This window comes from Salvelinus alpinus, chromosome 13, assembly GCF_045679555.1.
Source record: "Salvelinus alpinus chromosome 13, SLU_Salpinus.1, whole genome shotgun sequence".
NCBI classification, from domain to species: Eukaryota; Metazoa; Chordata; class Actinopteri; order Salmoniformes; family Salmonidae; genus Salvelinus; species Salvelinus alpinus.
In genome coordinates, this window is record NC_092098.1 from 24,366,877 (window position 1) to 24,392,203 (window position 25,327).

Here is a 25,327-nt window from a genome sequence, read left to right on the forward strand (position 1 = left end):
TTAATTGGAAACAAGCCAGTTATTGTCTGCCCTCTCTGTGTAGTCATCTGGCCAGCCTGGCCTTTTCCTGTCAAGGTCTGTCTTAAAGGTCATGGGACTTCCTCCCTGGAAGACGCTAGTACAGGTTGTACTCACCTGGATGCTACAACAGGGCCTTTTTGTGAGGAGTCATACCTCAGTGGCAGGAGACCCATCCCCAAACACTTCCCTGAGTCGAACGGCTGAATGGACGCAAGCCCCGTATTTGTAATATCATTAGACATATCTCTGATGAAATCTGTGAATGTATTGTAATGTTTTCTGAATTGTATAAACTACCTTCATTCTGCTGGACCCCAGGAAGAGTAGCTGCTGCCTTGGCATCAGATAATGGGGATCCATAATAAATACAGTAGACTGAACCGCTTCTGATTTAAAATATACCAAATAAAGTGATTTCAGAAAGCAATCATTTTAAACAGCGGTAACATAACAGTAGCCTAACATCTTTACAAACTCACAAGCTGGCTGCTCAGAGCTAAAACGATCACATGATCACTGAAAGCTTTTTTAACCTGACAGAACTCGTCTAACCAGATCTGAGCTGGTGTCTCTGGTTGTGAACAAGCAGCAACCTGTAGACCAAAGATCGCCTTGGGTTGACAATGTGGGTGCACTGAGGCAGTGATGATGACTTCCTGTAGATTTAATGGCTGAATATGTAGACGCTAAAAGCACCGTGTTGAACTCATGAAAAGTTACTAATTGACAGAGTTGAGAGGCAGAGAGAGAAGGGGGTTCATGTCCAGTGAATTGGAAAGATAAATGTTTAATGATTATTTCTTTCCTGCGGTGGATAAACAAACATGTCACTGTGTATCTTATTATTGATGTACATATTTTCAATCAGTTTAACATTATTTACAGATTAAAATAGTACAATATTTTGCTTCTGTAGTTGTATGCCCACATTTGATGTACAGTGCATTCGGAAAGTATTTAGACCCCTACTTCCACATTTTGATACGTTACAGCCTTATTCTAAAATGGATTAAATTGGTTTTTTTCTCCCTCATCAATCTACACACTACCCCATAATGACAAAGCAAAAACTTTTTCTTTTTTTTTTAAAACATTTTTGCATGTGTATTAAAAATAAAAAATGGAAATATTACATTTACATAAGTATTCAGACCCTTTACTCTACTTTGTTGAAGCACCTTTTGCAGCGATTGCAGCCTTGAGTCTTCTTGGGTATGACGCTACAAGCTTGGCACACCTCTATTTGGGGAGTTTCTCCCATTCCTCTCTGCAGATCCTCTCAAGCTCTTTCAGGTTGAATGGGGAGCGTTGCTACACGGCTATTTTCAGGTCTCTACAGAGATGTTCGAGCTCTGGCTGGGCCACTCAAGGACATTCAGGGACTTGCACTGTGTGTAGATTGCTGAGGATTATTTTTTATTTTATCCATTTTAGAGTAAAGCTGTAAAGTAACACAATGTGTAAAAATTCATGAGGGCTGAATACTTTACGAAGGCACTGTATGTCTGCATAAGTCATTTGAGTTGTTAATCCTCTTCCAAACCAAGTGCTTCTTCATAGTGAATGAGATCCATTTGGTGAGCTGGTTACATGACAAGTCTTTTCCCTTAACTTTACCCCCTAATAGGCCTGTTGAGAAGAAAATCAAAATGTCCAGTTTACTCCACGTTATTGAGGTCATAAGAGACTTTGTTCAGATTGTGTACCTGTAGCACTTTCTCTTACCACGAGGGGGCTCTGTTACCCTATCTTTAAAATGTGTTGTCAATGTTTGTCTTAATATATTATTTATAGAGAGAACATTAGCATAATGGTACATTTGTTATGGTTGAAAACCTACCCGATTACACCCGTTCTCTGAAGCTACAGCTGTTTCTTTTTTAGTCCCTATTGTAAAGGTGATAGCTACTGAACAAGCAGTTCAACATCAATCTGATTTTATTAGATTTTAATGGGGAAGGCACAGATCTGTTTTGATCAAGCAGAATCATTCAAACGGCTCTTTATTCTGGTGCCAAATTGGAGGTGCTGTGTGTTTCCATGATGCAGGCATGAGATGAAACACTAGAATAAGCTGGTGCATGTCACGTTTTAATGACCATTGTCAACATGCCCTGAAATATATACAGTTGCAGGCTGCAGTGAATCAACATAGGTTGCATTGTTTTAGAGGAAAAATATGTTGTAAACAGTTTTCTACTGGAAAAACACGTCTCTGTGGACCTGATTAGCCATTAAGCCACATTCAATCATTGAACTGCAGTGGATCTCTGCATATGAAGGCCCATGTGTTTTGCCATTAGACTTGAGTCAATTAGTCAAATGAAAACTGCTTAGGAATACATTCAGGTGACGCTCCTGTAGTAATTCACATTATATACGCCACCTCATGGGGGCTAATGACATTGATACCGCTGTGTGGTAATGTGGCCATAATAGCCCTGATGAGGCGTAGTAGGTCATAAATATTGTCATGACTTCATGGTCAGGATGAACAGAGATCACCAATGGCAGGGTATAGTAGGAGGCCTAACAGAGGAGGCCAGGGTATAGTGGGAGGCCTAACAGAGGAGACCAGGGTATAGTGGGAGGCCTAACAGAGGAGGCCAGGGTATAGTGGGAGGCCTAACAGAGGAGACCAGGGTATAGTGGGAGGCCTAACAGAGGAGGCCAGGGTATAGTGGGAGGCCTAACAGAGGAGGCCAGGGTATAGTAGGAGGCCTAACAGAAGAGGCCAAGGTATAGTGGGAGGCCTAACAGAGGAGGCCACGGTGTAGTGTGAGGCCTAACAGAGAAGGCCAGAGATATAATCACTGCTTGTCAAGGTGATCATAAATTCACAGCATCACTCCATAATGGAACACAAGGCCCTCTTTTATATACTACTTATGTTATGCAGCTCTTTGTCTTCAGTATTTCCTGATACAGTGCTGTGGGCTGATACAAGTGTAATTAGGGTCGTAGGGTCGTAAATGGAGATGTTTGCCCAGCGGGAGTGGGAGAAACATGCATTATGGATTGTAAATCCACACCAACCCAGACTGTCCTTTCTAAAATTATTAAGAACTCCTCTTCTCTCAACAGAGGAAGCTACCTTGCTGGAAGCCCAAATCAATCTCAATGAACTCAAAAAGGGCATTGGATAACATGAATAAAGGCAAATCAGCTGGGTAGGATGATATTCCTCCTGTTTAAAATGTTTGAATAAATTAGGTCCATATTGCTCTGAATGATTCATAGAGCCGTTCACAAAGGTTAATTTAGGAGACGTGAACACAACACTAATTTGGCTCCACCTAATGTTCTCACTATTGCCCCCTATCTTTGAAAAACACAAATATTAAAATTTTCCCAAATGTTTTCCTCTCGTCTCGAGACTAACTTACCCAAATTGATCCACATGGACCAAAGCGAGTTTGTTAAAAAGCATTTATCCTCGAATAACCTCCGTTGACAATTACAAACACTGCATGACCAAAAGTATGCGGACACCTGCTCATCGAACGTCTCATTCCAAATCATGGGAATTAATATGGAGTTGGTACCCCCCTTTGCTGCTATAACAGCCTCCACTCTTCTGGAAAGGCTTTCCACTAGTTGGAACATTGCTGCGGGGACTTGCTTCCATTCAGCCACAAGACCGTTAGTGAGGTCGGGCACTGATGTTGGGTGATTAGGCCTGGCTCGAAGTCGGCGTTCCAATTCATCCCAAAGGTGTCCGATGGGGTTGAGGTCAGGGCTCTGTGTAGGCCAGTCAAGTTCTTCCACACTGATCTCGACAAACCATTTCTGGACAGACCTTGCTTTGTTCACGGGGGCAATGTCATGCTGACCATTATTCCTCCTCCACCGAACTTTATAGTTGGCACTATGCATTGTGGCAGTTAGCTTTCTCTTCTCCCCCAAACCCAGATTTGTCCGTCGGACTGCCAGATGGTGAAGCATGATTCATCACTCAAGAGAATGTGTTTCCATTGCTCCAGAGTCCAATGGAAGCGAGCTTTACACCACTCCAGCCGACAACGCTTGACATTACTCATGGTGATCTTAGGCTTGTGTTCGGCTGCTCGGCCATGGATAAGAAGAGCAGTTCTTGTGCTGATGTTGCTTCTAAAGGCAGTTTGGAACTCAGTAGTGAGTGTTGCAACCAAGGACAGTAAATTTTTACGCACTACGTGCTTCAGCACTTGGTGGTCCTGTTGTGAGCTTGTGTAGCCTATCACTTCGCGGCTGAGCCGTTGTTGCTCCTAGACGTTTACACTTCACAATAACAGCACTTACAGTTGACTGGGGCAGCTCTAGCAGGGCAGAAATTTGACAAACTGACTTATTGGAAAAGTGGTATCCTATGACGGTGCCACGTTGAAAGTCACTGAGCTCTTCAGTAAGGCCATTCTACTGCCAATGTTTGTGTATGGAGATTGCATGGCTGTGTGCTCGATTTTATACACCTGTCAGCAATAGGTGTGGATGAAATAGCCGAATCCACTAATTTTTGTATATATTGTGTATCTTAGACACTTCATCAGAAACAACAGCTCCTTGGGCTGTATTATCTCTCGACGCAGAAAACGCTTTTGATAGACTACAATGGTCATATCTCTAGTCTGCTCTTGGAACATATGGGAGTTGGCTTCAATTTCATTAATATTATTAAAATACTATTTGTCAATCCCTCAGCCATACTTGTAACAGGCAATATCAGCTCTGCTCCATTCAGAATCACTAGACGCAGCAGACAAGGAGATCCAGTCTGGCCTCTGCTATTCTTATTATCCATGGAACATCTGGCCCAGACAATTAATGCATTGAAAGAAATACCACCAATTTCTCTCAAATCTACTGATAATTTCATATCATTATATGCAGATTATATTTGACTATATCTAGACAATGTATCGCAATCGCTCCCAAATGCATTGAAGATCATCAATAAATTCAGCTTCATCTCAAGTTATAAAATGTATCTGACCAAATCAGCCCTACTGCCTCTCAAGGCCCTGATGGAGGACTCCATCTCTACTTATGGAATCACAATCGTTTCCCATTTTAAATATCTGGGAGTAGATATATTTCCTTCTCTAGATAAAACCATTGCCAGAACCTTTAACAGAACGCTGAAATCAATTAAATCCGACCTCAGTTGATGGAATAATATCCCAATTGCTTTAACCTGCAGAATATCTATTGTCAAAATTAATATATTGCCAAGGTGTTCAGTGCTTCCCATGGCTCCCCCTTCTGGCTATTGGGATAAAATTTGCTTCAACAATTAAATGCCAAGGTAAATTATTCCAGATAAAGGTGTAGGAGGACTATCTGTACCAAACTTTAAATTGTATTTCCAGGCTCTAGCATTTTGTCCCATTCTAAATTGGTTTAGACATGATTATTTTGCCCTCTGGCTGAGTATAGAGAAAAATATGGTGCCTCCTATTGCCCTGGAAGAGGTGGTCTTCACTGATATATGCCTTAAACAATGTAGTAAATTACGCTTGGTCCTTTTATTGCTCACACAATTTTCAAAATGGCACGCCCATACTCCAATATTTCACAATAATGCCTCTGGAGGATGGCCTTTTGCACCCCCCAATGGTCCACATGTTGAGTCCGTACCCTTACCGATATCATGGACAGTAAGGGTTTGATAACATTCCAAGATTTGAAAGATACCTACGCATTACCAGGAAACTTTTTTCTATATACAATTTAGGTCAGCTATGGAGTACTTTGGGAAACCCTACTACCAAAACATCCAATGATGGGATTTAGAAATAAATGATCTGGTCGCCAGAAAGGACTGATCTCTATAATATATTAACTTTTGGAAAGGTCATATTCTGAGCTAGCCATTAAAAAAAGTATGGTTCACAGATTTAATTGAATCTGAACCACGCTTTAACTGCAACATAATATCGAAAATATGACCTTGGCATCCCGTAATCCAAACCCTCAATTTATACATTTTAAGTTTGGTCACAGAGTGTAATTAACACCAACGAAACATTTTACAATGAAATTGGCCCCAACTCCCAAGTGTTCACTGTGTTCCCTAAATCAAGTAGGCACCTTCCTTTATATGATGTGGGAGTGCCCTGCAGTTAAATGCTTCTTGGGCAAAGTTACAAAATTCATTTCGAAGTGCATGAATTTAAATGTTGAACGCTTTCCATCTATTATGTTACTTAATTAACGATGATAGCCCCTTGAATATCTATCCTATTCTACTCTTAGTCTATGCCACTCTGACATTGCTCGTCAAAGTATTTATATATTCTTAATTCCATTCCTTTACTTTAGATTTATGTGTATTGTGAAATTGTTAAATATTACATGTTAGATATTACTGCACTGTTGGAGCTAGGAACACAAGCATTTCGCTACACCCACAATAACATCTTCTAAAAGCATATATGTGACAAATACAATTAGATTTGATTTTAATTAGTCTGAAAAGATTACTGCTGGCAGTCAGCACTGCTGTGAAAAAAATGTTGACTCTAAGATGGAAACCACCTCACTCTCTCCCATTTAACCAGTAGATACAGTTACTATTAGAAGTTATAACATTAGAATTATCAACAGTGAGAATGGGGGGGGGCAGTTACGTGTTCTGGCGTCCTGTTGTGTGGTTATCAGGGCACGTTTACCAGTTACTCAGGGCGTTTCTCTGCATCCAGCATGCCAATCACCCTGCTCTCTGCCAATCAAAGGAATGCCTGAAATGTTTCGGTGTCAGGCGTTGCTGGTGGCCAGCGGGATAGCTACCTGTTATTGTTATCAGATTTATCAGACAGTAGCCTGTGTGAGTTCTGGGTCAATAAACCGTTCAATTGGAGAACTCCAGAACTGTTGTGGACATTCTCTCATTTATGATCTATTGAGGTAATTAAAAATATTTTATACAAGGTGTGTCTATGTTAAATTGTTTACCACGATGACGTAATCCTGTGGTTGAAATTTCACCCTCAAAACAACAGCATACTGTAATTGATGCATTTTTGCAAATTAAATCAATTTTCCATGTAGATTCACGTCACAATACGTTGACAAATTACGTTGAAACAACGTTGATTCAACCAGTTTGTGCCCAGTGGGAACTGACCACAGGAGTTGACATAACGGCACAAACTATCTGGGACCAATAGTGTTTAGCGATTAACAGATTATTATAAAACAAATTGGTAACTAATTGACGACAGCTATCGGTTAAATGATTTGAATTCAATTTCATTCAGTTTTTTCCCCCTGAGCTTAATGTGCAGCTTTTCTATAGATACATCTGATCACGCCCGAACTGTGCATATAGTAGTGGTTTCTAGTTTCCAACAGGCCAATGTTCTACATACACTACATGTGTATGTGGACACCTGCTCTCGCACCCTATATAATTATTTTTGATCATACATGATGTTCCAACTCTTCCATGTGTTCCACTGTTTTGTTGATGTTTCTTCAATATACCCATACCAAAGTGTTAGGGGTTCAATTATGACAAATTAATTTAAAAAGGGAATCTAGAGCTTGAATAATGATGATTCGATATAACACGTTGATATATTCGTTGTGCTTTGTTTCAAAAGTGTGTAATTTATTATATATGCAGAACGATTTGTATTGAATTTATATTGATATAATAACCCACCCCCTGATTTACAAGTGGTTCGTTCCCGAAAGGTGGGTGGGTTTTTCTCCGCTCAAAGAAATGTGCTAGTCTGCAAGCCACCATCAACAATACTTTACTGCCCCACAGGCGCTCGAGGACCGAGGTAAAGGGAAGTCAAACACCCGTGAATTCCCTTGACGATTTGACAAAGGATTAGCTAGCTACAAGGTAAATGTCAGACAGAAGAAATACATCATATGTCATTACCCTGTTTTATCGTTTAGATAGCTACTAATACTATTATTTTGTTGGGCTCCTGCTGGAAATGATTAATATTGACGACCAGATAACGGGTCACGATTAACGTAAGTTCGATAGCAAGCGTATGTTGGCTAGCTAGCAGCTAGTGTTATAGGTTTTGCTAACAGCAAGCTAACATAAGGTCAGTCGTTTAGTTAACTAGTTAGCCACTCATTTCAGATGTATGTCAATGTAGCTAGCTAACTAGCTAGTTGTATGTGTTAGCTAGCTAGTCGTAAGTTAGGCTAACTTCCTATTTTTCATGTTTTTTCAAATTCATGTTGTGAAGATGTTACTGTCATTTGTCCTTTCCTCCTTGTGTTAAACCTAGCAAACTACTCAGACAAAAAAACAATTATGTTAGGGAACAGCGGTTGTTTTCTAGTTGTCCCTGCCATGGGCATCAGGTGGCAACAAATTCACTGAAGGCTGTTGCAAGAAAATGTACAATAATTGCCATATGAGACCACACTTAACTAAGGTTTCATTTAGACTTCAAATACATCCACATAATTATCCAGTAGAGTGTTAAGGTTCCAAATGAAACTGTGGTTTGGTGTTATACTTGGGGAATACTGTATTCCATGTTATAGAAAATCTTCTCCGGAACACAGAACACTTTATGATGAGGATATCTTATGATATGATTGAAAAAGGTTGCGGACTGGTCAATGTTAATCCCTAGTCAATAATGGCACCAAACAGTGCGACCTGTCATTCAGGGCACCTGAATTTGCTGCTTTAATCTCCACTAGTTTAGCTAAAAAAAATATGTTTTTGCATGATGCCATTAATTCATTTAATTCAACTTTTAAAGTTTTAAACGATTAGGCCTACCATGTCACAGCTCGTTTGCTTGCACTTGCTTATATTTAGCGCGAAGTGTTGATGATATAAGAACAAACATACACTACCGTTCAAAAGTTTGGGGTCACATAGAAATTTCCATGTTTTTGAAAGAAAAGCTATTTTTTTTGTCCATTCAAATAACATCAGATTGATCAGAAATACACTGTAGATATTTTTTATGTTGTAAATGACTATTGTAGCTGGAAATGGCTGATGTGTTAGGGAATATCAACATAGGCCCATTATCAGCAACCATCAAGCCTGTGTTCCAATGGCACGTTGTGTTAGCTAATCCAAATTTATCATTTTAAAAGGCTAATTGATCATTAGAAAACCCTTTTTCAGTTATGTTAGCATAGCTGAAAAAGAAGCATACACTGGCCTTCTTTAGACTAGTTGAGTATCTGGAGCATCAGCATTTGTAGGTTTGATTACAGGCTCAAAATTGCCAGAAACAAAGAACTTTCTTCTGAAACTCGTCAGTCTATTCTTGTTCTGAGAAATTAGGGCTATTCCATGTGAGAAATTGCAAAGAAACTGAAGATCTTGTACAACGCTGTGTACTACTCCCTTCACAGAACAGTGCAAACTGGCTCTAACCAGAATAGAAAGAGGAGTGGGAGTGCACAACTGAGCAAGAGGACAAGTACATTAGTGTTTAGTTTGAGAAACAAACGCCTCACAAGTCCTCAACTGGCAGCTTCATTAAATAGTACCCACAAAACACCAATCTCAACGTCAACAGTGAAAAGGCGACTCCGGGATGCTGGACCTCTAGGCAGAGTTACAAAGAAAAAGCCATATCTCAGACTGGCCAATAAAAAAAAAGATTAAGATGGGCAAAAGAAGACAGACACTGGACAGAGGAACTCTGAATGATCACACCTGTTTGTTGGTACGTGTGAAAAGGTTAAGGTAGGGTTTGCATAAAGCATTAACAAATCTTCATGCTTTATGCAAACAGAGTTTGAAACAATTTATGATATAAAATGTAACTTTTACTACTTCGTGTAAATTAGATACGTAATATGCTAATTAGTATGTACAGCATGTCAAATTCCACACGTTAAGCTCATTCATTTATAGAAAGGTGGTCATATTGTTAACATATATTGATGTTTTATGCAGAACTGGGAGGTAACTATTTAATGAAGCAACACCAAATAATTAATATAATTGTTTTTATGAATTATGCTAATTAGCTGGTGAATTGCAACGTTCCATTCACTTCAATTGGAAACATTTTATAAGCTTCTGCTCTTACACCTTTTAAGGAAGACAAACTTAAAAATAAAATAAAAATGCACAAAGTTGGTGTGTGTGAGGTAGTACGTGTGTGTGCGTATTGTGTGATTAATATAGACACCACAGGACCTGGAAAAAAATGGGATGAATTTACATTGAATATAGACATAATAAATCTAAAATGCAATTCAAATAAATTCATTAGTTCCTAATCTATGGATGACACATGACTGGGAATACAACTTAAAAAAAAAACAGAAAGGTAGGTGAGTGGATCAGAAACCCAGTCAGGATCTGGTGGGAGCACCATTTACCTGCTGCAGTGAGACACATCTCCTTCACATAGAGTTGATCAGGCTGTTGATTTTGGCCTGTGGAATGCTGTCTATTACTCTTCAATGGCTGTGTGAAGTTGCTGGATATTGGTGGGGGAATCCCAAACATGTTCAGTGGGTGATGTCTGGTGAGTATGTAGGCCATGGAAGAACTGGGACATTTTCAGCTTCTTGGTATTGTGTACAGATCCTTGCGACATGGGATCGTACATTATCATGCTGAAATATGAGGTGATGGTGGTGGATGAATGGCATGACAATTGGCCTCCGGATCTCGCCACGATATCTCTGCATTGAAATTGCCATCGATAAAATGCAGTTTTCGTCGCTTATGCCTGACCATACTATAACCCTGCCGCCATCATGGGGCACTCTGTTCACAACATTGACATCAGCAAACCGCTCGCCCACACAACGCCATACATGGCATCTGCCCGGTGCAGTTGAAACAGGGATTAATCCGTGAAGAGCACACATCTCCAGCGTGCTAGTGGCCGTCAAAGGTGAGCATTTTCCCACTGAAGTCGGTTACGAAGTCGAACTGCAGTCAGATCAAGACCCTGGTGAGGACGACGAGTACGCAGATGAGCTTCCCTGAGACTGTTTTTGACAGTGTGCAGAAATTATTCAGTTGTGCAAACCCACCGTTTCATCACCTGTCCGGTGGCTTGTCTCAGACAATCCCACAGGTGAAGAAGCCGGATTTGGAGGTTCTGGGCTGGCGTGGTTACACGTGGTCTGCGGTTGCGAGGCCGATTGGACGTACTGCCAAATTTTTTAAAACAACGTTGGTAGAGAAATTAACATTAGAATTCTCTGGCAACAGCTCTGGTGGACATTACTGCAGTCAGCAATCCAATTGCATGCTCCCTCAACTTGAGACATCTGTGTCATTGTGTTGTGTGACAAAACTGCGCATTTTAGAGTGGTCTTTTATTGTCCCCAGCACAGGGTGCATCTGTGTTATGATCATGCTCTTTAATCAGCTTCTTGATATGCCACACCTGTCAGGTGGATGGATTGTCTTGGCAAAAGAGAAATGCTCACTAACAGGGATGTAACCTAATTTGTGCGCCAAGTTTGTTTTTTGTTTTTGTTTTAGAAATACTATATTTGTACATATGAAAAAAAATATCCCAGACATTTTATTTCAGCTCATGAAACATGGGACCAACACTTTTACATGTTGCCTTTATATTTTTCTTCAGTATAGTTGACTGAACTGTATAAACAATTATGACTATTTAGCATTATAAGAATTACAATTATTAACAATCAAACAATGTATCCCATTTTAACTAGTCAATTATGGGCAGGTGACCTGGTAAAACAATACCCTAACATCTAGCCTAGGCCTCTTTCATATCTCTCTTAATCTCTCTGACACATGCATACAAAAAAAACTCACCAAATCTCTCATTCTCTCCCATGGGTACACACACTGCCAGCCAGTCAAGCAGATATCTCTCTTGACGGGCACAGTATTAGTAAAAAACATTGACTTAGAATACTGCAGTTTGCAATACTGTCTAAAACACTTAATGTGCTGTTACTGTAATATCTGCATATGTAGCCTAATTGAGTTATTTTTGTCATTACTTCTGCTACGCATGGTATGTACTTTTGAAAATGGTCTAAAAGATTTCATTTTCAATCTTTCGGGATACTGTAGTGCTGCTAGATGACTGATTTGTATTGGATTTGCCAAAGGTGGATTTGGCGCATTCGCACTTGGTCAAAACAATGTAATAGTTTTTATTGTTAAGTACATACTGTAACGGCAGTAATGACGATAGTTGTTCCGCGAAACTCCTGATTTTGGTGAGTGTAATCGTTATTACTTTTGTGTTATTATTTCTCTTTCCCTGCAATGTTGGGAAGCGCCCATAAGTAAGCATTTCACTGTTAGTCTAAACCTGTTATTTGTCACATGCTTCGTAAACAATGTTTTTTAATTAAGTACCTAAAGTATTTTGACAACATTAGCTATCTAGATTTATGCTCTCCTGTCTTGTTTTATTTTTTATTTAACTAGGCAAGTCAGTTAAGAACAAATTCTTATTTACAATGAAGCCATACCAAAAGGCCTCTTGCAGGGACAGGGGCCTTGGATTTAAAAAATAAAAAATAAATAAAAAAATGGTTGTCTTTCCACTTGGTTTGTCATACTGTGCATATTGTATTTTTATTTGTGCTATTACTGGGAGTTATTTTCAAATGTCAATATAGGCTATATTTAGGGACAGTATAAAAGAAGAATGGGAACCTTGAATATGTGCGCCTACTCATTCATTTTAATCTCATTGTGCAGTTTAGTTATGTAATTCTTCAGATAAACGCAAGGAAGAAAAGGATCCTAGGGGAGAGAGGGAGAGACAATTATTTTCAATTACCCGCTTGGTTGTCACATTCCGAAATGGTCACCAATGTAAGCCGGGGTAAGTTAATTTACCAAAAGTAAACATGGGTCACCAGACAAGACTCACAGTTTCTGTGAGATCACTGTCGGGTCCTCGTTTACATGGCTTTTTCATAAGCTTTTTAAAAGGTGTTCCATCGTTTTGAAAATCAGGTCATCCCTCTCCTTTCTCATAAAGGGGGATCTCTATCTTCTGCGCTGTTTGATATTTCATCAGATATGCTTTGAGTGCACTGCCTTGAACAAACCGTACCTCTCAGCATGGTAATGACAGTCTCATTCATGATGAGCAATTTACATCAGAAAGTCTCCCGTTCCGTCTGACTAGTACAAGCCAAGATGTACATTTGAAAGAGTTTCTCTGTTCAAGAATGAGGGAGAACTCTTAGAGGTCAATGAATGTTGTGCTAGTCTCATTTCCTTTCATGTCCTCTTATCTCCATGTTTTGTTACTCCCTCTCAGAGATAGTATGGACAAAGAGGAGCAGTTTGTCAACATCGACCTAAACGACGACAACATCTGCAGTGTCTGCAAGCTAGAGACCGACACGGGGACCATGTCCTTCTGCCACGTCTGCTTTGAGCTCAGCATCGAAGGTGAGAACGTGAAGTGGGGGGGAGGATATCAGATATCACATTTTTCATTCAACTCTTATTGGCCATCTGCTGCCTGGGAAGAACGGTGGTCTAGAACAGTACTCGTGTTACTTGATAAAAAAATGTAGTCAGTGGCAGGATAGCACACAACAGCACAGTAGCGTCTTGTTCAAAAATTTATTGAATTCCGTTGGTCATACGTCCATTAAACACAGTCTTGCTCCGCTACTGGTCGGACAGGTGTAGTGTGTCATAATGCAAGATGGAAGGGTCTCTCTTCAGAGGTCGCATTTATTTTGGAAGATTGCAAAATATGACCTTTACTGTCAAGACAGGAGAAACATATTGTTTCAGGTGATAATAAAACATATTTATTTCATTTACTTTCTATCAAGTCAAGCTAGCTTACACAGAGCAGATAGCTAGCTAAAAGCTAGGTTGAATGTAGCCAGCTAACCCAATGCCTAATAATTATCATCATAAACAAATGTCATGAATACCATCAAGAACATTTTCGGAATTGTAATGGCAGGCTACAGTCATATAATTGGCTTAACTTTTTAGGAATAGGGGGCAGCATTTTCACTTTGGATGAATCGCGTGCCCATAGTGAACTGCCTCCTACTCTGTCCCAGATGCTAATATATGCATATTATTATTATTATTATTATTACTATTGGATAGAAAACACTCTGAAGTTTCTAAAACTGTTTGAATTATATCTGTGAGTATAACAGAACTCATATGGCAGGCAAACTTCCAAACAGGAAGTGGAAATTCTGGGGCTGGTTGATGTTAAATTCATCGTCTATTCACATCCCAGTAAGATATGGATCTGTTCGCACTTCCTACGCCTTCCACTAGATGTCAACAGTCAGTAGAACGTGGAATGCAGCCTCTAGTGTGATGTGGGGCCGGATGGCAGCTATTTGAGTCAGTGGTGTGGCAGAATGCTAGTTCCTGGTCACGCGCGCTAGTCATGATATGGCCATGCGTTCCATTACTCTGTAGACAAAAACGAATGCTCCGGTTGGACGTTATTGGATATATATGATAACAACATCCTGAAGATTGATTCCCTACTTAATTTGACCAGTTTATTCGACCTGGAATATAACTTTTTGAAGTTTTCGTCTGAGTTCGCCTGGACCTGTGCCAGCGTTTGGACATGTGAACTAAACGTGCTAGCAAAAGTAGCTAATTGGACACTAGTAATGGACATTATCGAACAAAACAACGATTTATTGTGGAACTAGAATTCCTGGCACTGCATTCTGATGAAAGATCATCAAAGGTACGGGAATATTTATGATGTAATTTCGTATTTCTGTTGACTCCAACATGGCGGAGAAATGTTGTGTATTTCTGAGCGCTGTATCAGATTATTGCATGGATGCTTTTCCCGTAAAGTTAAAAAAAAATCTGACACAGCGGTTGCATTAAGAACAAGTGTATCTTTAATTATATGTAAAACATGTATCTTTCATCAAAGTTTATGATGAGTATTTCTGTTATTTGACGTGGCTCTCTGTAATTACTCTGGATATTTTGGAGGCATTTCTGAAGATGGCGCCAATGTAAACCGAGATTTGTGGATATAAATATGCACATTAACGAACAAAACAAATGTATTGTGTAACATGATGTCCTTTGAGTGTCATCTGATGAAGACTATCAAAGGTTAGTGATTAATTTGATCTCTTTCTGCTTTTGTGACTATCTTTGGCTGGGGAAAATGGCTGTGTTTTTTGGATTTGGTGGTGATCTAACATAAATTTATGTTGTGTTTTCGCTGTAAAACATTTTAAAAATCAGACACGATGGGTAGATTAACAAGATGTTTATCTTTCATTTGATGTATTGGACTTGTTATTGTGTGAAGAAAAAAAAATAATATTTTTTTACATTTCGTGCGCTGCCTTTTCAGTGGATTGTTGTGGGTGTTCCGCTAGCAGAAACCCCGGGCTAGAAAGGTTAACAGCCAATGTATTATTCAACGTTACTATTAAAATAGTACTCATTGTTTGGATCATTGTTTACAAGTTGCCCGCTATCCTATAAAGCCATTGTGGAAAACTACATTTGTTCTGTGGTTTTTCTACCTTCCTGTTCTGGTCGGACTGGAGATGATGCAAAGTATGCGTCTCGCAACAGAGCCTTGGACGCAAGGGGGCATTGCAATGCCACTCTGGTGTGGATTGTCCCCATTGAAGTGAATGACTTCCGGCGCAGCACAATTGGAATGTGAATGAGGCTTAGCAGGGTTTGAAATTCACTTTTTGGTCCACCAGCCACTGTGGCAGGTAGGTAGGTAGAAATAAATAATAATCTACCATCCACTGAGATGTTTTTACAAGCCAAAATAGTTTTCCCATAATTGCACAACAAAAATAAAACCAATAAACGGATGACCATGCTTTTGGTTTTTCTAAAACAAATGTATTACTAGTAAGAAGTAATGGGGTATATTGCTTAATTTCATTTTTGTGACCGGTCTTTTAACCAATGTATGTTAATTTATATTTTAGATACAATAGTAGAAACGGATACAATGCATTCGGAAAGTATTCAGAACCCTTGACTTTTTCAAAATTTTGTTAAGTTACAGCCTTATTCTAAAATGGATTAAATCGTTTTTTTTACCCTCATCAATCAACACACAATACCCCATAATGACAAAGCAAAAACAGGGTTCTAGACACTTTTGCTAATTGATTAAAAATAAAAACCTGAAATCACATATTCAGACCCTTTACTCAGTACTTTGTTGAAGCACTTTTGGCAGCGATTACAGCCTCGGCTTCTTGGGTATAACGCTATAAGCTTGGCACACTTGTATTTGTGGAGTTTTTCCTGTTCTTCTCTGCTGATCTTCTCAAGCTCTGTACAGAGATGGTTTTCCACAGAGGAACTCCCATTTCCACAGAGGAACTCTAGAGCTCTGTCAGTGACCATCGGGTTCTTGGTCACCTCCCCGACCAAGGCCCTTATCTCCCGATTTCTCAGTTTGGCTGGGCAGCCAGCTCTAGGAAGAGTCTTGGTGGTTCCAAACTTCTTCCATTTAAGAATTATGGAGGCCACTGTGTTCTTGGGGAATGCTGCAGACATTTTTTTGGTACCCTTCCCCAGATCTGTGCCTCGACACAAGCCTGTCTCAGAGCTCTACAGACAATTCCTTTGACCTCATGCCTTGGTTTTTGCAATGACATGTTGTCAACTGTGGCACCTTATATAGACAGGTGTGTGTCTTTTCCAAATCATGTTCAGTCAAATGAATTTACCACAGGTGGACTGCAATCAATTTAAAGAAACATCTCAAGGATGATCAATGGGAACAGGATGCACCTGAGCTCAATTTCTAGTGTCATAGCAAAGGGTCTGAATACTTATGTAAATAAAGTATTCATGTTTTTTTATTTTGACTAAATCAGCAACATTTTCAGAACTGTTTTCGCGTTGTCATTCTTTTTTAAATCCATTTTAGAATAAGACTGTAACGTAACAATGTGGAAAAAGGGAAGGGTTCTGAATACTTTCGAAATGCGCTATAAACAGTTCTACAACAGAACATCAAGAATCAATAAAGTGCCTACCCTGCCACAAAAGGCTGAGTGATATGGCTTATTTATTATTATAGTTCAGGGTTCCACCAGGGTCTAAAATTAACACCCGCCAACTTTCATATACGGGTTTATTTTGGCATTGGCGGGTAAGGGGTGGATCGAAATGTACCTAATGGTTACCTGGAGGAAATGGGGGAGGGTCATGCTTTTAAAATTTCAGTCAATAGAAGGGTTTTGTATTTTTTTAACCTAGTTCAGGGGAGGGTCATGTAATTGATTTTAAATAGTTGTCAGTGTTTTTAGAATTAGTTAATTGCTAGGCAATACAGTGCCTTCAGAAAGTATTTATACCCCATGGCTTATTCCACATTTTGTTGTTACCACCTGAATTCAAAATGGATTGCTTTTTTTCCCCCTCACTCATCTACACACAATACTCCATAATGACGACCTGAAAACAACATGTTTTTTGGAATATTAGCAAATCTATTGAAAATTTTATGCAGATCTCATTTACGTAAGTATTCACAACCTGATTCAGTAAATGTTAGAATTACCTTTTGGCAGTGATTACAGCTGTGAATCTTTCTGGGTAAGCCTTTTTTTGCACATTTTTATTTTTTAAATTCTAAAAGCTCTATCAAGTTGGTTGTTGATCATTGCTAGACAACCATTTTCAAGTCTTGCCATAAAAATATAAAAAAATTGTCAACTAACTAGGCCACTGGATCTGATTTGATGTAAAGTGATCTATAACAGCGCTTTGGGCTTGCTGGAAGCAAGCTGTAAAATACCCATCAAAGACGGGACTCCAATGCATATAATAATATCATTGTTTCTTTTCTTTGACATTCTGAGGCTGAGCTACAACCTTCTATAGATGAGACAAACATAGACTTTTCTTGGGTAGTAATCTAATTCTGTCACTCAATTGATTTAAGCTATTCACTTTCTGTACTATAGAAAATGTTTAAACCCAGACAGCTTTTAAGAACACACGTGTGACCTTCTCTTGTTGGGTTAAGCCACGGAAGAGAGTAGCCAACAATTAAAGCTTCCATTTTTCTGTGTCGGTAGGCCTACTCTGTCTGGGGTGGAAAGGTTGGCCAAACTTTTTAAAGTACCATGTTCAGATCCCTAATGTCTGTTGTGGCATGTTCCTGTATTACCAAATGAGGAGAGTTACAAACTACACACCAGTCAGAGTTATACTTAAACTTCATCTTTAATGAGCTTTAAGCTTTATCCTTTGACTTTCAACAATTCACTATCTATAATGAATTTTGAGAGTTCCAACATAATGGCATCTGAGATCTTTTATAGCAAAGATCCACCCCCCTAGTCGACATGACAAAACACAGATAATAGGAACTGTTCACAAAGAAAGACTTTTACTTGAGAGAGGAGTATCCCATAGCCAGATAGCATTCGCTATAAATTATCGTTCAGTTTGGTCTCTAAGACGAGGTTCTAATCTCGTTCCTGGTACTTCAGGAGGCTGAAGAAATTCGGCTTGTCACCAAAAGCACTCACAAACTTCTACAGATGCACAATCGAGAGCATCCTGTCGGGCTGTATCACCGCCTGGTACGGCAACTGCTCCGCCCACAACCGTAAGGCTCTCCAGAGGGTAGTGAGGTCTGCAGAACGCATCACCAGGGGCAAACTACCTGCCCTCCAGGACACCTACACCACCCGATGTCACAGGAAGGCCATAAAGATCATCAAGGACAACAACCACCCAAGCCACTGCCTGTTCACCCCGCTATCATCCAGAAGGCGAGGTCAGTACAGGTGCATCAAAGCAGGGACTGAGAGACTGAAAAACAGCTTCTATCTCAAGGCCATCAGACTGTTAAACAGCCACCACTAACATTTAGCGGCCGCTGCCAACATACTGACTCAACTCCAGCCACTTTAAAAATGGGAATTGATGGAAATTATGTAAAAATGTACCACTAGCCACTTTAAGCAATGCCACTTAATACAATGTTTACATACCCTACATTACCCATCTCATATGTATATACTGTACTCTATATCATCTACTGCATCTTGCCATCTTTATGCAATACATGTACCACTAGCCACTTTAAACTATGCCACTTTATGTTTACATACCCTACAGTACTCATCTCATACGTATATACCGTACTCTATACCATCTACTGCATCTGCCATGCCGTTCTGTACCACCACTCATTCATATATCTTTATGTACATATTCTTTATCCCTTTACACTTGTGTGTGTGTGTAAGGTAGTAGTGTGGAATTGTTAGGTTAGATTACTGTTGGTTATTACTGCATTGTCGGAACTAGAAGCACAAGCATTTCGCTAAACTCGCATTAACATCTGCTAACCATGTGTATGTGACTAATAAAATTTGATTTGATTTCATAGCACAGAACTATTACCTCATCCAATGGCATAACTCAATTGTCAACTCTAGATACACCCCACTCCTTGACAAGCTCACTGAGGGGAGTGACTTGTGCACAGACATTGTGGAGGCAAGTAATTGGTTCCCCCTTAAACCATGTGAAGGGATGGCGTGATTAACAGATACATTCACATATGAAGACAATGTTCCATCCTGTCTCTTGCCTTTCTGATATTCTGCATAGTACCAGAGACATGTAAAAGACAAGCCTGACCTCTCCCCTCTGGGCCCCAAATGACTGGGCCCCAAATGACTGAGCCCCAAATGACTGAGCCCCAGCTGAGGGAAGAAATGCAACTGCCAACACTAGAGTCTATTAGAAATACATTCTAATAAAAAGTATATCACATAAGAATATTATGCAGATATGACATCTTAATTACTTATGTTACCCAACTAATACTGATTCATCCACCACATGACTTCTCAGATTGAATTATTGTTCAACAGGTACAGTTTCATTGCAAACAAGACACTGATTTGGCATTGGAGAAATATGATAAGATGAACAGAATTATCTCTGTCCAGCCTGTAATTTTGGTAATTTGTGTGGTATTAAAAAAAGCTCTAATATGTAAAATTATGTAGACTTGCATGAAATGTTTATGAAAGGCTGTTTTTTCTCAGACCTGCAAATACTATGGTAGATGTAGGCAATGCTTTTACTATAAAGGTGATCTTTTCACCCTTAATCTTGTTCACGGTGGTCTGCGAACCCACAACCTTCTGGCCCACAGCCCTGTGCTCTGTAAAAATTCCTGTGTTGCCATGTAATGCTTAATGGATGAACAGTTTCTAAACCTGCATATCCAAAGCTCTAGTCTGTCCAATAAGTGTTCTCTGCTCTTTTTTTAAGCATTCAGGGACGGTGTAGGGAGGGCCATCCATTTAATTTCAGAGATCCGATTTTCTCCATGTAAGCCTTTATTATAAATAACGTTCACTCCCTAACACGGAATCCAAACCGGCTGCGCCATCGTGCATTAATGTATTTTGTCCCCCCACACCAAACGCGATCACAACACGCAGGTTAAAATATCAAAACAAACTCTGAACCAATTACGTGGTTTGGGGACAGGTCAAAGTATTAAACATTTATGGCAATTTAGCTAGCTAGCTTGCACTTGCTAGCTAATATGTCCTATTTAGCTAGCTTGCTGTTGCTAGCTAATTTGTCCTGAGATATAAATATTGAGTTGTTATTTTACCTGAAATGGACAAGGTCCCCTTCCGACAATTAATTCACACACAAAACGGTCAACCGAATCATTTCTAGTCATCTCTCCTCCTTCTAGGCTTTTTCTTTTTTTGACTTTATATTGAGATTGGTAACTTTTCATAAATTAGGTGGATTACCGCCACTGACCTCGTTCGTCTTTGTCACCCACGTGGGTATAACCAATGAGGAGATAGCATGTGAGTACCTGCTTCTATAAACCAATGAGGAGATCGGAGAGGCAGGACTTGCAGCGCGATCTGCGTCACAAATCGAACTGACTTCTATTTTAGCCCTTGGCAACGTAGACGAGCGCGAGCGGTGTGGGTGCAATAATTGAATAATGTAGACTTCTAAATTTATTTTTCAGCACACGCGACGCGAGCGGTGTAGTCAGCCTGTAAGAATGTCTAATTCACCAGCCACGTTGGCGGCTGGTCACACTCATGGCAAGCGTTTCATAACTCAAGTATGGGCACCAGTGCAAGTTGTGATTTATAGCAAAATACATGCTGTTTTAAAAAGTATTTCTGCAATTTTGTTTTATATCTGGTAATGCACAAAGAAATCATAACGTTAACGTATCCCACCTTGCGCAGCAATACTTCCTGTCTGGAGGGCTGTGAGCACTGAGTGAAGTGCTGAAAGATTTGTTTTTAAATGCAATGAGTACAGGCATAAACTGTGTTCTAATTTACTCAAGTCTACTAAAGTGATACTTTGTCCTTGTGTTTCTTGGCTATTTATACTGAATAAAAATATAAACGCAACATGTAAAGTGTTGGTTTCATGAGATTACTTTTTTCCATACGCACAAAGCTTTTGTCTAATGTTGTGAACATTTGTTTACATCCCTGTTAGTGAGCGTTTTATTCTTTGCCAAGATAATCCATCCACCTTACAGTTGTGGCATATCAAGAAGCTGATTAAATGGCATGATCATTACACAGATGCACCTTGTCCTGGGGACAATAAAAGTCCGCTCTTAAATGTGCAGTTTTGTCACACAACACAATGCCACAGATGTCTCAAGTTGTGTGCAATTGGCATGCTTCTGCAGGAATGTCCACCAGAGCTGTTGCCAGAGAATTGAATGTTAATTTCTCTACTATAAGCCACCTCCAATGTCGTTTTAGAGAATTTGGCAGTACATTCAACCGGCCTCACAACTGCAGACCACATGTAACCACGTCAGCCCAGGACCTCCACATCCGGCTTCCTCATTTGCGGGATTGTCAGGGGAGGGGGAGGTGTTCTGAGGAATATTTCTGTCTGTAATAAAGTTATTTTGTGGGGGGAAAACTAATTCTGATTGGCTGGGCCTGGCTCCCCAGTGAGTGGGCCTAGCTCCACTCCCAGCCCAGTCATGTGAAATCCATAGATGAGGGCCTAATTTATTACAATTGACTGATTTCCGTCTATGAACTGTAACTGTAAAAATGTTGAAATTGTTGCATGTTGTGTTTTTATATTTTTGTTCAGTATCCATTGTTTTGTTCTCAGCTAGGTTGCTTTTCAATGTTTGAGTTTGCTTCCACTGCTAGCAAAAAGAGAAGTTGTCAGCCTCTACTAGTGAGAGTGTCACTGGCACATGTGATGACTCGAGTGGCCCTGTTACCAAAGTAACCTTAAAGAGGCAGCAACATTTTTTTTGTCTCTGATATTTTGGTTAAAAGACTCAAATCACAGAATGTTAAATTAATATGAGCAATATACCACATTACATCTTACTATCATATCAAATTGTATTTGTCACATGCGCTGAATACAACTCACTGTGAAATGCTTGCTTACAAGCCCTTAACCAACAATGCAGTTTTAAGAAAAATACCCCCAAAAATAAGAAATAAAAGTAACAAATAATTAAAGAGTAGCAGTAAAATAACAATAGCGAGGCTATATACAGGGTGTACTTTTACAGAGTCAATGTGCGGGGGCACCGGTTAGTCGAGGTAATATGTACATGTAGGTAGAGTTATTACTATGCATAGATAATTAACAAAGAGTAGCAGCAGCGTGTGGGGGGGCAATGCAAATAGTCTGGGTAGCCAATTGATTAGATGTTCAGGAGTCTTATGGCTTGGGGGTAGAAGCTGTTAATTAAGAAGAATTTTGGACCTAGACTTGGCGCTCTGGTACCGCTTGCCGTGCGGTAGCAGAGAGAACAGTCTATGACTAGGGTGGCGCTGGAGTCTTGGACATTTTTTAGGGCCTTCCTCTGACACCGCCTGGTATAGAGGTCCTGGATGGCAGGAAGCTTGGCCACAGTGATGTCCTGGGCCGTACGCACTTGCGGTCGGAGGCTGAGCGGTTGCCATACCAGGCAGTGATGCAACCAGTCAGGATGCTCTCAATTGTGTACCCGTTGAACCTTTTTGATAATCTGACGACCCATGCCAAAGTCTCAGTCTACTGAGGGGGAATAGGCTTTGTTGTGCCCTCTTCACAACTGTATTAGTGTGCTTGGACCATGTTAGTTTGTTGATGATGTGGACAACAAGGAACTTGAAGTTTTCAACCTGCTCCACTACAGCCCCGTCGATGAGAATTGGGGCGTGCTCGGTCCTCAATCATCTCCTTTGTCTTGATCACGTTGAGGGAGAGGTTGTTGTCCTTGCACCACACGGTCAGGTCGCTGACCATCCTATAGGCTGTGTCATCGTTGTTGGTGTTCACTGTTGTGTCATTGGCAAACTTAATGATGGTGTTTTGGAGTTGTGCCTGGCCGTGCAGTCATGAGTGAACAGGGAGTACAGGAGGGGACAGAGCACGCACGCTTGAGGGGTCCCCGTGTTGAGGATCAGCGTGGCAGATGTGTTGTTGCCTACCCTTACCGGCCCGTTAGGAAGTCCAGGATCCAGTTGCAGAGGGAGTTGTTTAGTCTCAGGGTCCTTAGCTTAGTGATACGCTTTGAGGGCACTATGGTGTTGAACGCTGAGCTGTAGTCAATGAATAGCATAGGTGTTCCTTTTGTTCAGATGTGAAAGGTCAGTGTGGAGTGCAATAGAGATTGCAACATCTGCGGATCTGTTGGGGCGGTATGCAAATTGGAGTGGGTCTAGGGTTTCTGGAATAATGGTGTTGATCTGAGCCATTTACCAGCCTTTCAGACGTGAATGCTATGGGTCTGTAGTCATTTAGGCAGGTTAACTTAGTGGTCTTGGACACGGACTATGGTGGTCTGCTTGAAACATGTTGGTATTACACACTTAGTCAAGGACAGGTTGAAATTGTCAGTGTAGACACTTGCCTGTTGGTCAGCGCTTGCTTTGAGTACACGTCCTGGTAATCTGTCTGGCCCTACGTCCTTGTGAATGTTGACCTGTTTAAAGGGTTTACTTACATCGGCTATGGAGAGCGTGATCACACAGTTGTCTGGAACAGCTGATGCTCTCTGGGATATGTGGGACGGTAGCGTCCCACTTGGCCAATAGCCAGGGAAAATGTAGAGCGCCATATTCAAATAAAATGATATAAAAATCATTTTTCAACATAGTTGTCTTTGCTGTCCTTGTATCCAAGATAATTGTGTAGTTTTGAGAAATTGTCGAGGTTACCTAGCCAGCTACACGTTCAAACAAAGTCAACAACGTAGCCACTGCTAGCCAGCCTACTTCACCGCCAGCAGTACTATATCATTTTAGTCAATAAGATTTTATTTTATTTTTGCAACGTAAGCTTAACTTCCTGAACATTCGAGACGTGTAGTCCACTTGTCATTCTAATCTCCTTTGCATTAGCGTAGCCTCTTCTGTAGCCTGTCAACTATGTGTCTGTCTATCCCTCTTCTCTCCTCTCTGCACAGACCATACAAACGCTTCACACCGCGTGGCCGCTGCCATTCTAACCTGGTGGTTCCAGCGCGCACGACCCACGTGGAGTTCCAGGTCTCCGGCAGCCTCTGGAACTGCCGATCTGCGGCCAACAAGGCAGAGTTCATCTCAGCCTATGCGTCCCTCCAGTCCCTCGACTTCTTGGCACTGACGGAAACATGGATTACCACTGACAACACTGCTACTCCTACTGCTCTCGCCTCGTCTGCCCACGTGTTCTCGCACACCCCGAGAGCTTCTGGTCAGCGGGGCGGTGGCACTGGGATCCTCATCTCTCCCAAGTGGACATTCTCTCTTTCTCCCCTGACCCATCTGTCTATCGCCTCCTTTGAATTCCATGCTGTCACAGTTACCAGCCCTTTCAAGCTTAACATCCTTATCATTTATCGCCCTCCAGGTTCCCTTGGAGAGTTCATCAATGAGCTTGACGCCCTGATAAGTTCCTTTCCTGAGGATGGCTCACCTCTCACAGTTCTGGGTGACTTCAACCTCCCCACGTCTACCTTTGACTCATTCCTCTCTGCCTCCTTCTTTCCACTCCTCTCCTCTTTTGACCTCACCCTCTCACCTTCCCCCCCTACTCACAAGGCAGGCAATACGCTTGACCTCATCTTTACTAGATGCTGTTCTTCCACTAATCTCACTGCAACTCCCCTCCAAGTCTCCGACCACTACCTTGTATCCTTTTCCCTCTCGCTCTCATCTAACACTTCCCACACTGCCCCTACTCGGATGGTATCGCGCCGTCCCAACCTTCGCTCTCTCTCCCCCGCTACTCTCTCCTCTTCCATCCTATCATCTCTTCCCTCTGCTCAAACCTTCTCCAACCTATCTCCTGATTCTGCCTCCTCAACCCTCCTCTCCTCCCTTTCTGCATCCTTTGACTCTCTATGTCCCCTAT

The 25,327-nt window shown here is 40.7% G+C and overlaps 1 protein-coding gene across 2 annotated transcripts in view; it reads left to right on the top strand.

Annotated features, from left to right (window-relative positions):
* Positions 1–7,718: 7,718 nt before the first annotated feature.
* The window catches only part of LOC139537436 (protein EURL homolog), a 61,305-nt gene continuing 43,696 nt past the window's right edge, over positions 7,719–25,327 (top strand). The window contains exons 1-2 of one of the 2 annotated variants that reach the window (XM_071338709.1): positions 7,719–7,855; positions 13,239–13,372. In XM_071338709.1, coding sequence (XP_071194810.1) covers positions 13,246–13,372 — 127 coding nt within the window. In that variant the 5' untranslated portion in view covers positions 7,719–7,855; positions 13,239–13,245. The other variant, XM_071338710.1, reaches the window with a different exon arrangement.